At 39.3% G+C, this 13,898-nt stretch overlaps 1 protein-coding gene across 1 annotated transcript in view; it reads left to right on the top strand.

Moving 5' to 3' along the window:
• Positions 1 to 13,590, top strand: part of txk (TXK tyrosine kinase) — a 53,795-nt gene extending 40,205 nt beyond the window's left edge. The window contains exons 11-15 of the mRNA XM_042298521.1: positions 6,984 to 7,200; positions 10,600 to 10,664; positions 11,476 to 11,594; positions 11,967 to 12,124; positions 12,314 to 13,590. Of these exons, the coding sequence (XP_042154455.1) occupies positions 6,984 to 7,200; positions 10,600 to 10,664; positions 11,476 to 11,594; positions 11,967 to 12,124; positions 12,314 to 12,385 (631 nt within the window). The 3' untranslated portion in view covers positions 12,386 to 13,590. The remainder of the gene's footprint in view (positions 1 to 6,983; positions 7,201 to 10,599; positions 10,665 to 11,475; positions 11,595 to 11,966; positions 12,125 to 12,313) is intronic.
• Positions 13,591 to 13,898: the final 308 nt, after the last annotated feature.

Below are 13,898 nucleotides of genomic sequence, written 5' to 3'. Positions count from 1 at the left end.
ATCTACTGTTTAGTTTCCATCTACAGTTTAGTTTCTATCTACTGTTTAGTTTCCATCTACTGTTTAGTTTCCATCTACTGTTTAGTTTCTATCTACTGTTTAGTTTCCATCTACTGTTTAGTTTCTATCTACTGTTTAGTTTCTATCTACTGTTTAGTTTCTATCTACTGTTTAGTTTCTATCTACTGTTTAGTTTCCATCTACTGTTTAGTTTCTATCTACTGTTTAGTTTCCATCTACTGTTTAGTTTCCATTTAGTTTCCATCTACTGTTTAGTTTCTATCTACTGTTTAGTTTCCATCTACTGTTTAGTTTCCATCTACTGTTTAGTTTTTCTATCTACTGTTTAGTTTCTATCTACTGTTTAGTTTCTATCTACTGTTTAGTTTCTATCTACTGTTTAGTTTCCATTTAGTTTCTATCTACTGTTTAGTTTCCATTTAGTTTCTATCTACTGTTTAGTTTCTATCTACTGTTTAGTTTCTATCTACTGTTTAGTTTCTATCTACTGTTTAGTTTCTATCTACTGTTTAGTTTCTATCTACTGTTTAGTTTCTGTTTAGTTTCTATCTACTGTTTAGTTTCCATTTAGTTTCCATCTACTGTTTAGTTTCCATTTAGTTTCTATCTACTGTTTAGTTTCCATTTAGTTTCTATCTACTGTTTTTAGTTTCTATCTACTGTTTAGTTTCCATCTACTGTTTCTAGTTTCCATTTAGTTTCTATCTACTGTTTAGTTTCTATCTACTGTTTAGTTTCCATTTAGTTTCTATCTACTGTTTAGTTTCCATTTAGTTTCTATCTACTGTTTAGTTTCCATTTAGTTTCTATCTACTGTTTAGTTTCTATCTACTGTTTAGTTTCTATCTACTGTTTAGTTTCCATTTAGTTTCTATCTACTGTTTAGTTTCTATCTACTGTTTAGTTTCTATCTACTGTTTAGTTTCTATCTACTGTTTAGTTTCTATCTACTGTTTAGTTTCTATTTAGTTTCTATCTACTGTTTAGTTTCTATCTACTGTTTAGTTTCTATTTTAGTTTCTATCTACTGTTTAGTTTCTATCTACTGTTTAGTTTCTATCTACTGTTTAGTTTCTATCTACTGTTTAGTTTCCATCTAGTTTTATTTAGTTTCTATCTACTGTTTAGTTTCCATCTACTGTTTAGTTTCCATTTAGTTTCTATCTACTGTTTAGTTTCTATCTACTGTTTAGTTTCCATCTACTGTTTAGTTTCCATTTAGTTTCCATTTAGTTTCTATCTACTGTTTAGTTTCCATTTAGTTTCCATTTAGTTTCTATCTACTGTTTAGTTTCTATCTACTGTTTAGTTTCTATCTACTGTTTAGTTTCCATCTACTGTTTAGTTTCCATTTAGTTTCTATCTACTGTTTAGTTTCTATCTACTGTTTAGTTTCTATCTACTGTTTAGTTTCCATCTACTGTTTAGTTTCCATTTAGTTTCCATTTAGTTTCTATCTACTGTTTAGTTTCTATCTACTGTTTAGTTTCCATCTACTGTTTAGTTTCCATTTAGTTTCTATCTACTGTTTAGTTTCTATCTACTGTTTAGTTTCCATCTACTGTTTAGTTTCCATTTAGTTTCCATTTAGTTTCTATCTACTGTTTAGTTTCCATTTAGTTTCTATCTACTGTTTAGTTTCCATTTACTGTTTAGTTTCCATCTACTGTTTAGTTTCTATCTACTGTTTAGTTTCTATCTACTGTTTAGTTTCCATTTAGTTTCTATCTACTGTTTAGTTTCTGTCTACTGTTTAGTTTCTATCTACTGTTTAGTTTCCATTTAGTTTCTGTCTACTGTTTAGTTTCTATCTACTGTTTAGTTTCTATCTACTGTTTAGTTTCCATTTAGTTTCTGTCTACTGTTTAGTTTCTGTCTACTGTTTAGTTTCCATTTAGGTTCTATCTACTGTTTAGTTTCCATTTAGTTTCTATCTACTGTTTAGTTTCTATCTACTGTTTAGTTTCCATCTACTGTTTAGTTTCCATTTAGTTTCCATCTACTGTTTAGTTTCCATTTAGTTTCCATCTACTGTTTAGTTTCCATCTACTGTTTAGTTTCTATCTACTGTTTAGTTTCCATTTAGTTTCTATCTACTGTTTAGTTTCCATTTAGTTTCTATCTACTGTTTAGTTTCTATCTACTGTTTAGTTTCTATCTACTGTTTAGTTTCCATTTAGTTTCTATCTACTGTTTAGTTTCCATCTACTGTTTAGTTTCCATCTACTGTTTAGTTTCTATCTACTGTTTAGTTTCTATCTACTGTTTAGTTTCTATCTACTGTTTAGTTTCTATCTACTGTTTAGTTTCCATTTAGTTTCTATCTACTGTTTAGTTTCTATCTACTGTTTAGTTTCCATCTACTGTTTAGTTTCTATCTACTGTTTAGTTTCCATCTACTGTTTAGTTTCCATTTAGTTTCTATCTACTGTTTAGTTTCCATTTAGTTTCCATTTAGTTTCTATCTACTGTTTAGTTTCCATTTAGTTTCTATCTACTGTTTAGTTTCTATCTACTGTTTAGTTTCCATCTACTGTTTAGTTTCCATTTAGTTTCCATTTAGTTTCTATCTACTGTTTAGTTTCCATTTAGTTTCTATCTACTGTTTAGTTTCCATTTACTGTTTAGTTTCCATCTACTGTTTAGTTTCTATCTACTGTTTAGTTTCTGTCTACTGTTTAGTTTCTATCTACTGTTTAGTTTCCATTTAGTTTCTATCTACTGTTTAGTTTCTATCTACTGTTTAGTTTCCATTTAGTTTCTATCTACTGTTTAGTTTCCATTTAGTTTCTATCTACTGTTTAGTTTCCATTTAGTTTCTATCTACTGTTTAGTTTCCATTTAGTTTCCATCTACTGTTTAGTTTCCATCTACTGTTTAGTTTCTATCTACTGTTTAGTTTCCATTTAGTTTCTATCTACTGTTTAGTTTCCATTTAGTTTCTATCTACTGTTTAGTTTCTATCTACTGTTTAGTTTCTATCTACTGTTTAGTTTCCATTTAGTTTCCATCTATTGTTTAGTTTCTATCTACTGTTTAGTTTCTATCTACTGTTTAGTTTCCATCTACTGTTTAGTTGCTATCTACTGTTTAGTTTCCATTTAGTTTCTATCTATTGTTTAGTTTCCATTTAGTTTCTATCTACTGTTTAGTTTCCATTTAGTTTCTATCTACTGTTTAGTTTCCATTTAGTTTCTATCTATTGTTTAGTTTCCATTTAGTTTCTATCTACTGTTTAGTTTCCATTTAGTTTCTATCTACTGTTTAGTTTCCATCTACTGTTTAGTTTCCATTTAGTTTCCATCTACTGTTTAGTTTCTATCTACTGTTTAGTTTCCATCTACTGTTTAGTTTCCATCTACTGTTTAGTTTCTATCTACTGTTTAGTTTCCATCTACTGTTTAGTTTCCATCTACTGTTTAGTTTCCATCTACTGTTTAGTTTCTATCTACTGTTTAGTTTCTATCTACTGTTTAGTTTCCATCTACTGTTTAGTTTCTATCTACTGTTTAGTTTCTATCTACTGTTTAGTTTCCATCTACTGTTTAGTTTCCATCTAGTTTCCATCTACTGTTTAGTTTCTATCTACTGTTTAGTTTCTATCTACTGTTTAGTTTCCATCTACTGTTTAGTTTCCATCTAGTTTCCATCTACTGTTTAGTTTCCATCTAGTTTCCATCTACTGTTTAGTTTCCATCTAGTTTCCATCTACTGTTTAGTTTCCATCTAGTTTCCATCTACTGTTTAGTTTCCATCTACTGTTTAGTTTCCATCTACAGTTTAGTTTCTATCTACTGTTTAGTTTCCATCTACTGTTTAGTTTCCATCTACTGTTTAGTTTCTATGTACTGTTTAGTTTATATCTACTGTTTAGTTTCTATCTACTGTTTAGTTTCTATCTACTGTTTAGTTTCTATCTACTGTTTAGTTTCGATCTACTGTTTAGTTTCCATCTACTGTTTAGTTTCTATCTACTGTTTAGTTTCCATCTACTGTTTAGTTTCCATCTAGTTTCCATCTACTGTTTAGTTTCTATCTACTGTTTAGTTTCCATCTACTGTTTAGTTTCCATCTACTGTTTAGTTTCTATCTACTGTTTAGTTTCTATCTACTGTTTAGTTTCTATCTACTGTTTAGTTTCTATCTACTGTTTAGTTTCCATTTAGTTTCTATCTACTGTTTAGTTTCCATTTAGTTTCTATCTACTGTTTAGTTTCTATCTACTGTTTAGTTTCTATCTACTGTTTAGTTTCCATCTACTGTTTAGTTTCTATCTACTGTTTAGTTTCTATCTACTGTTTAGTTTCCATTTAGTTTCTATCTACTGTTTAGTTTCCATTTAGTTTCCATCTACTGTTTAGTTTCCATTTAGTTTCTATCTACTGTTTAGTTTCCATTTAGTTTCTATCTACTGTTTAGTTTCTATCTACTGTTTAGTTTCCATCTACTGTTTAGTTTCCATTTAGTTTCTATCTACTGTTTAGTTTCTATCTACTGTTTAGTTTCCATTTAGTTTCCATCTACTGTTTAGTTTCCATTTAGTTTCTATCTACTGTTTAGTTTCCATTTAGTTTCTATCTACTGTTTAGTTTCTATCTACTGTTTAGTTTCTATCTACTGTTTAGTTTCCATTTAGTTTCTATCTACTGTTTAGTTTCTATCTACTGTTTAGTTTCTATCTACTGTTTAGTTTCCATCTACTGTTTAGTTTCCATCTACTGTTTAGTTTCCATTTAGTTTCTATCTACTGTTTAGTTTCCATTTAGTTTCCATCTACTGTTTAGTTTCCATTTAGTTTCTATCTACTGTTTAGTTTCCATCTACTGTTTAGTTTCCATTTAGTTTCTATCTACTGTTTAGTTTCCATTTAGTTTCTATCTACTGTTTAGTTTCCATCTACTGTTTAGTTTCCATTTAGTTTCTATCTACTGTTTAGTTTCTATCTACTGTTTAGTTTCTATCTACTGTTTAGTTTCTATCTACTGTTTAGTTTCCATCTACTGTTTAGTTTCCATTTAGTTTCTATCTACTGTTTAGTTTCCATCTACTGTTTAGTTTCCATTTAGTTTCTATCTACTGTTTAGTTTCCATTTAGTTTCCATCTACTGTTTAGTTTCCATTTAGTTTCTATCTACTGTTTAGTTTCCATTTAGTTTCTATCTACTGTTTAGTTTCCATTTAGTTTCTATCTACTGTTTAGTTTCTATCTACTGTTTAGTTTCCATCTACTGTTTAGTTTCCATTTAGTTTCTATCTACTGTTTAGTTTCCATCTACTGTTTAGTTTCCATCTACTGTTTAGTTTCCATCTACTGTTTAGTTTCCATCTACTGTTTAGTTTCCATTTAGCTTCCATCTACTGTTTAGTTTCCATTTAGTTTCCATCTACTGTTTAGTTTCCATTTAGCTTCTATCTACTGTTTAGTTTCCATCTACTGTTTAGTTTCCATCTACTGTTTAGTTTCCATCTACTGTTTAGTTTCCATCTACTGTTTAGTTTCCATTTAGCTTCTATCTACTGTTTAGTTTCCATTTAGTTTCCATCTACTGTTTAGTTTCTATCTACTGTTTAGTTTCCATTTAGTTTCTATCTACTGTTTAGTTTCCATTTCGTTTCCATCTACTGTTTAGTTTCCATTTCGTTTCCATCTACTGTTTAGTTTCCATCCTCCTGTTCTCTCTCTGTCTCTCTCTCTCCCTCTCTCTGTCTCTCTCTCTCTCCCTCTCTCTGTCTCTCTCTCTCAATTCAATTCAATTCAAGGGGCTTTATTGGCATGGGAAACCTGTTAACATTGCCAAAGCAAGAGAAGTAGATAATATACAAAAGTGAAATAAACAATCAAAAATAACAGTAAACATTACACATAAACAGAAGTTTCAAAACAATAAAGACATTACAAATGTCATATATATACAGTGTTTTAACAATGTTCAAATGGTTAAAGGACACAAGATAAAATAAATAAGCATAAATATGGGTTGTATTTACAATGGTGTTTGTTCTTCACTGGTTGCCCTTTTCTCGTGGCAACAGGTCACCAATCTTATATGGGAGTTTATCAAAATTGGATTTGTTTTCGAATTCTTTGTGGATCTGTGTAATCTGAGGGAAATATGTGTCTCTAATATGGTCATACATTTGGCAGGAGGTTAGGAAGTGCAGCTCAGTTTCCACCTCATTTTGTGGGCATTGAGCACATAGCCTGTCTTCTCTTGAGAGCCATGTCTGCATACGGCAGCCTTTCTCAATAGCAAGGCTATGCTCACTGAATCTGTACATAGTCAAAGCTTTCCTTAAATTTGGGTCAGTCACAGTGGTCAGGTATTCTGCCACTGTGTACTCTCTGTTTAGGGCCAAATAGCATTCTAATTTGCTCTGTTTTTTTTGTTAACTCTTTCCAATGTGTCAAGTAATTCTCTTTTTGTTTTCTCATGATTTGGTTGGGTCTAATTGTGCTGCTCTCCTGGTGCTCTCTCTGTCTGTCTGTCAGTCTCTCTCTCTCTCCCTCTCCCTCTCTCTCTCTGTCTCTCTCTCTCTGTCTCTCTCCCTGTCTCTTTCTCACTCTCCCTCTCTCTCTCTCCCTCTCCCTCTCTCCCCCTCTCTGTCTATCTCTCTCTGGCTCTCTCTCTCTCTCTCTGGCTCTGTCTATCTCTCTCTCTCTGTCTCTGTCTATCTCTCTCTCTCTGTCTCTCTGTCCCTCTCTCTCTCTCTCTGTCTCTCTCTGTCTCTGTCTATCTCTCTCTCTCTGTCTCTCTGTCCCTCTCTCTCTCTCTCTGTCTCTCTCTGTCTCTGTCTATCTCTCTCTCTCTCTGTCTCTCTGTCCCTCTCTCTCTGTCTCTCTCTCTCTCTCTCTCTCTCTGTCTCTCTCTGTCTCTCTCCGTCTTTCTCTCTCTCTGCAGTCATGTGATGTTTGAAGGCATCAGCGCCCCACCATGTACCATGCCAGTGTGTGTGTGTTTCAGGAGGTTATGCCACCCGAAGCTGGTACAGTTGTACGGTGTATGTACGCGGCAGCATCCCATGTGTATAGTGACTGAGTTTATGGAGAACGGCTGCCTGCTGAACTATCTGAGACAGAATGGAGGGACCATGGGACAACCATGGCTCCTGTCTGTCTGTCAAGACACATGCGAGGCCATGCAATACCTGGAGACACACAACTTCATACACAGAGACCTGGTGAGTCGATCAGCCAATGGGGTTACAGAATACAAAACACATAACCAATAGGGAGAGACCTGGGCTCGTATCCACAAAGTATCTCAGAGGAATTTAGGATGTTCAGACACTGCTCAGAGTCCTGAGACAGGAAATGTCCCACCCTCACAGCATCCTTCTGGGCCTGTGTAGGGACCTGATTAGAATGGTAGGATCCTTCTGGGCCTGTGTAGGGAGCTGATTAGAATGGTATTAGGATCCTTCTGGGCCTGTATAGGGAGCTGATTAGAATGGTATTAGGATCCTTCTGGGCCTGTATAGGGAGCTGATTAGAATGGTAGGATCCTTCTGGGCCTGTGGATGGAGCTGATTAGAATGGTATTAGGATCCTTCTGGGCCTGTGTAGGGACCTGATTAGAATGGTATTAGGATCCTTCTGGGCCTGTGTAGGGACCTGATTAGAATGGTAGGATCCTTCTGGGCCTGTGTAGGGACCTGATTAGAATGGTATTAGGATCCTTCTGGGCCTGTGGAGGGACCTGATTAGAATGGTAGGATCCTTCTGGGCCTGTGTAGGGATCTGATTAGAATGGTATTAGGATCCTTCTGGGCCTGTGTAGGGAGCTGATTAGAATGGTAGGATCCTTCTGGGCCTGTATAGGGACCTGATTAGAATGGTAGGATCCTTCTGGGCCTGTGGAGGGAGCTGATTATAATGGTATTAGGGTCCTTCTGGGCCTGTGTAGGGAGCTGATTAGAATGGTATTAGGATCCTTCTGGGCCTGTGTAGGGAGCTGATTAGAATGGTATTAGGATCCTTCTGGGCCTGTGGAGGGAGCTGATTAGAATGGTATTAGGATCCTTCTGGGCCTGTGGAGGGACCTGATTAGAATGGTAGGATCCTTCTGGGCCTGTGTAGGGAGCTGATTAGAATGGTAGGATCCTTCTGGGCCTGAGTAGGGAGCTGATTAGAATGGTATTAGGATCCTTCTGGGCCTGTGTAGGGAGCTGATTAGAATGGTAGGATCCTTCTGGGCCTGAGTAGGGAGCTGATTAGAATGGTATTAGGATCCTTCTGGGCCTGTGGATGGAGCTGATTAGAATGGTATTAGGATCCTTCTGGGCCTGTGTAGGGAGCTGATTAGAATGGTATTAGGATCCTTCTGGGCCTGTGTAGGGACCAAATTAGAATGGTATTAGGATCCTTCTGGGCCTGTGTAGGGAGCTGATTAGAATGGTATTAGGATCCTTCTGGGCCTGTGGATGGAGCTGATTAGAATGGTATTAGGATCCTTCTGGGCCTGTGTAGGGAGCTGATTAGAATGGTATTAGGATCCTTCTGGGCCTGAATGGATTAGGATCCTTCTGGGCCTGTGTAGGGAGCTTATTAGAATGGTATTAGGATCCTTCTGGGCCTGTGTAGGGAGCTGATTAGAATGGTATTAGGATCCTTCTGGGCCTGTGTAGGGACCTGATTAGAATGGTAGGATCCTTCTGGGCCTGTGGAGGGAGCTGATTAGAATGGTATTAGGATCCTTCTGGGCCTGTGTAGGGAGCTGATTAGAATGGTATTAGGATCCTTCTGGGCCTGTGGAGGGAGCTGATTAGAATGGTATTAGGATCCTTCTGGGCCTGTGGAGGGACCTGATTAGAATGGTATTAGGATCCTTCTGGGCCTGTGGAGGGAGCTGATTAGAATGGTATTAGGATCCTTCTGGGCCTGTGTAGGGAGCTGATTAGAATGGTATTAGGATCCTTCTGGGCCTGTGTAGGGAGCTGATTAGAATGGTAGGATCCTTCTGGGCCTGTGGAGGGAGCTGATTAGAATGGTATTAGCATCCCAGAGTCGCGTCTTCACTGTTGACGTTGAGACTAGTGTTTTGCGTATTGACTGACCTTCATGTCTTAAAGTAATGATGGACTGTCGTTTCTCTTTGCTTATTTGAGCTGTTCTTGCCATAATATGGACTTGGTCATTTACCAAATCTTCTGTATACCACCCTTACCTTGACACAACACAACTGATTGGCTCAAACGCGTTAAGAAGGAAAGAAATACCACAAATAAATTAACTTTAAACAAGGCACACCTGTTAATTGAAAAGCATTCCAGGTGACTACCTCATGAAGCTGGTTGAGAGAATGCCAAGATTGTGCAAAGCTGTCATCAAGGCGAAGGGTAGCTATTTGAAGAATCTCAAATATAAAATATATTTTGATTTGTTTAACACGTTTTTTGGTTACTACATGATTCCATATGTGTTACTTCATAGTGTTAGTTTGGTGTCTTTTCTATTATTCTACAATGTAGAAAATAGTAGAAAATAAAGAAAAACCTTTGAATGAGTAGTTGTTCAGTAGTCTAGAAGAGGAAAACATTATTTCAACTCAGGAACCACTGACTCACTGCCTTCTATAATCAAGACACCTGCTGGGAACTCTTAACTGGTGGGGACAGTTAATTAGGTTAATTACAGTTAATTAGGTTAATTACAGTTAATTAGGTTAATTACAGTTAATTAGGTGAACTAAATATCTGTTGACTAGGTGGGACTATTATGACTAAAGAGTTTTCATGCATAGCTTTTTGGTTTTACCCATAAGAGTAGAGGAGTAAAATGTCTCTTCTCAGAGAGAGACACAGAGATGCACAGAGAGGCACAGAGAGGCACAGAGAGGCACAGAGAGACACAGAGAGACACAGAGAGACACAGAGAGGCACAGAGAGGCACAGAGAGACACAGAGAGGCACAGAGAGGCACAGAGAGACACAGAGAGACACAGAGAGACACAGAGAGACACAGAGAGGCACAGAGAGACACAGAGAGACACAGAGAGGCACAGAGAGGCACAGAGAGACACAGAGAGGCACAGAGAGGCACAGAGAGACACAGAGAGACACAGAGAGACACAGAGAGACACAGAGAGGCACAGAGAGGCACAGAGAGACACAGAGAGACACAGAGAGACACAGAGAGACACAGAGAGGCACAGAGAGGCACAGAGAGACACAGAGAGACACAGAGAGGCACAGAGAGGCACAGAGAGGCACAGAGAGACACAGAGAGGCACAGAGAGACACAGAGAGGCACAGAGAGACACAGAGAGGCACAGAGAGGCACAGAGAGGCACAGAGAGACACAGAGAGACACAGAGAGGCACAGAGAGGCACAGAGAGGCACAGAGAGGCACAGAGAGGCACAGAGAGGCACAGAGAGGCACAGAGAGACACAGAGAGGCACAGAGAGACACAGACAGAAAGACAGAAAGACACACAGAGAGAGACAGCAACAGAGAGAGAGCGAGAGAGAAGGAGAGAGACAGCAACAGAGAGAGAGCGAGAGAGAAGGAGAGAGACAGCAACAGAGAGAGTGTGTGTGTGTGTGTGTGTGACCACGTGGTTCGTTATCTCCTCTCTCAGGCAGCACGGAACTGTCTGGTCAGCGACAAGAACGTGGTGAAGGTGTGTGACTTTGGAATGACCAGGTTAGTGACAAATGTATCTCTCCGTTTTATTTAATATCTCTCCTTTTCTCTCTCTTCCTTTCTCTCTCTTTTTCTCTTTTTATGTATATGGTTGAATTACAGTATATTCCCCCAGTGTTACAGGTCTGTCTGTCTTCCTGCCTGTCTGTCCGTCTGTCTGTATGGCTGTCTGTCTGTTACCTGTATTTTAAAGGTACTGTTACCTGTCTGTCTGTCTGTCTTCCTGCCTTTCTGTCCGTCTGTCTGTATGGCTGTCTGTCTGTTACCTGTATTTTAAAGGTACTGTTACCTGTCTGTCTGTCTGTCTTCCTGCCTTTCTGTCCGTCTGTCTGTATGGCTGTCTGTCTGTTACCTGTATTTTAAAGGTACTGTTACCTGTCTGTCTGCCTGCCTGCCTGTTTGTCTGTCTGGCTGTCTGTCTGCCTGTTACCTGTATTTTAAAGGTACTGTTACCTGTCTGTCTGTCTGTTACCTGTATTTTAAAGGTACTGTTACCTGTCTGTCTTCCTGCCTTTCTGTCCGTCTGTCTGTATGGCTGTCTGTCTGTTACCTGTATTTTAAAGGTACTGTTACCTGTCTGTCTGCCTGCCTGCCTGTTTGTCTGTCTGGCTGTCTGTCTGCCTGTTACCTGTATTTTAAAGGTACTGTTACCTGCCTGCCTGCCTGCCTGCCTGCCTGCCTGCCTGCCTGCCTGTCTGTCTGTCTGTCTGTCTGTCTGTCTGTCTGTCTGTCTGTCTGTCTGTCTGTCTGTCTGTCTGTCTGTCTGTCTGTCTGTCTGTCTGTCTACCATAACGTTATTAATGTGTTGTAGATACGTACTAGACAACCAGTACACCAGCTCTACAGGCTCTAAGTTCCCAGTCAAGTGGTCTCCTCCTGAGGTGTTACACTATAACAAGTACAGCAGCAAGTCTGACGTCTGGTCCTTCGGTGAGCACAGGCAGTGTGTTCTGATGTGTGTGTGTGTTCTGATGTGTGTGTGTTCTGATGTGTGTGTGTGTTCGGATGTGTGTGTGTTCTGATGTGTGTGTGTTCTGATGTGTGTGTGTGTTCTGATGTGTGTGTGTGTTCTGATTTACTCTGTGTGTGTGTGTTCTGATGTGTGTGTTCTGATTTATTCTGTGTGTGTGTGTTCTGATTTATTCTGTGTGTGTTCTGATTTATTCTGTCTGTGTGTGTTCTGATTTATTCTGTGTGTGTTCTGATTTACTCTGTGTGTGTGTGTGTGTGTGTGTGTGTTGTGTGTGTGTGTGTGTTGTGATGTGTGTTTGTTCTGACATCCTGATGTGTGTGTATTTGTAGGTGTGTTGATGTGGGAGGTGTTTACTGAGGGGAAGACACCGTTTGATGGGCGGTCTAATGTCGACGTAGTGGATGAGATTACCAGGGGTCACCGTCTCTACCGGCCTCACAAAGCTTCCAACGATGTCTACAAACTCATGTACCAGTGCTGGCACGAGGTAACACACACACACACACACACACAGAGAGACACACACACACATAGAGACACACACACACAGAGACACACACAGAGACACACACACACACACACACACCCCACCTCTGCAGGCAGGTTGACTTACAGAGTCAGCCTTCTTCAGGGAATTGAGAAGACTGAAAGATGATGTGTTTTATTGTTTTGTCAGAGACCACAGGGCCGCCCTTCTTTCTCTGAGCTGTTGAAGAGGATCAGACTACTGGCTGAATTGGCTGACTAGACACACACACACAGCTGTTGAAGAGGATCAGACTACTGGCTGAATTGGCTGACTAGACACACACACACAGCTGTGGAAGAGGATCAGACTACTGGCTGAATTGGCTGACTAGACACACACACACAGCTGTGGAAGAGGATCAGACTACTGGCTGAATTGGCTGACTAGACACACACACACAGCTGTGGAAGAGGATCAGACTACTGGCTGAATTGGCTGACTAGACACACACACACAGCTGTTGAAGAGGATCAGACTGCTGGCTGAATTGGCTGACTAGACACACACACACAGCTGTGGAAGTGGATCAGACTACTGGCTGAATTGGCTGACTAGACAAACACACACACAGCTGTTGAAGAGGATCAGACTACTGGCTGAATTGGCTGACTAGACACACACACACAGCTGTTGAAGAGGATCAGACTACTGGCTGAATTGGCTGACTAGACACACAGCTGTTGAAGAGGATCAGACTACTAGCTGACTAGACACACACACACAGCTGTTGAAGAGGATCAGACTACTGGCTGACTAGACACACACACAGCTGTTGAAGAGGATCAGACTACTGGTTGACTAGACACACACACACAGCTAGACCAGGTGAAAGCTATGAACCCTTATTGATATCACTTGTTAAAGATTTTTAAGCCTTGGGACAATAGAGTACCACAGTATAATACCCATAAAACCTAGCGGTCAAATAGGAAAATGGTTCCAATCATTTTTCCCACAGGGGATTTTCAAAACACTGACAATAAGGACTGTGTTTGGTGTAGGTTCACGCTGACGTGACATTTTGATAACTGTGTAAATCTCTCTCGGGCAAAGGTGACTTTTATCAATATATTCCCCTGTATATATGTTTCTAAACTCTCTGAGTGGAAAAAATGAATGGAACCACTTACCTGTTCAACCACTAGGTTTTATGGGTATTATGACACCTCCACTGTGGGGCTCAATTGAGACATGGATTGTGTAAGTGTGCCATTCAGAGGCTGAATGGGCAAGACCAAAATGTAAGTGCCTTTGAACGGGGGTGCTGGGTTTTTCACCCTCGACTGTGTCCCTTGTGTATCAAAAGGACATCCACCCAATTTGACAAAACTGTGGGAAGTATTGGAGTCAACATGGACCAGCATCCCTGTGGAAAGCTTTCAACACCTTGTAGAGTCAACATGGACCAGTATCCCTGCTTTCAACACCTTGTAGAGTCAACATGGACCAGTATCCCTGCTTTCAACACCTTGTAGAGTCCACATGGACCAGCATCCCTGTGGAACCCTTTCAACACCTTGTAGAGTCAACATGGACCAGTATCCCTGCTTTCAACACCTTGTAGAGTCAACATGGACCAGCATCCCTGTGGAACCCTTTCAACACCTTGTAGAGTCAACATGGACCAGTATCCCTGCTTTCAACACCTTGTAGAGTCAACATGGACCAGCATCCCTGTGGAACCCTTTCAACACCTTGTAGAGTCAACATGGACCAGCATCCCTATGGAACA

Source organism: Oncorhynchus tshawytscha, linkage group LG15 (genome assembly GCF_018296145.1).
Source record: "Oncorhynchus tshawytscha isolate Ot180627B linkage group LG15, Otsh_v2.0, whole genome shotgun sequence".
NCBI lineage: Eukaryota > Metazoa > Chordata > Actinopteri > Salmoniformes > Salmonidae > Oncorhynchus > Oncorhynchus tshawytscha.
This window is presented reverse-complemented; position numbering and strand designations above follow the sequence as displayed.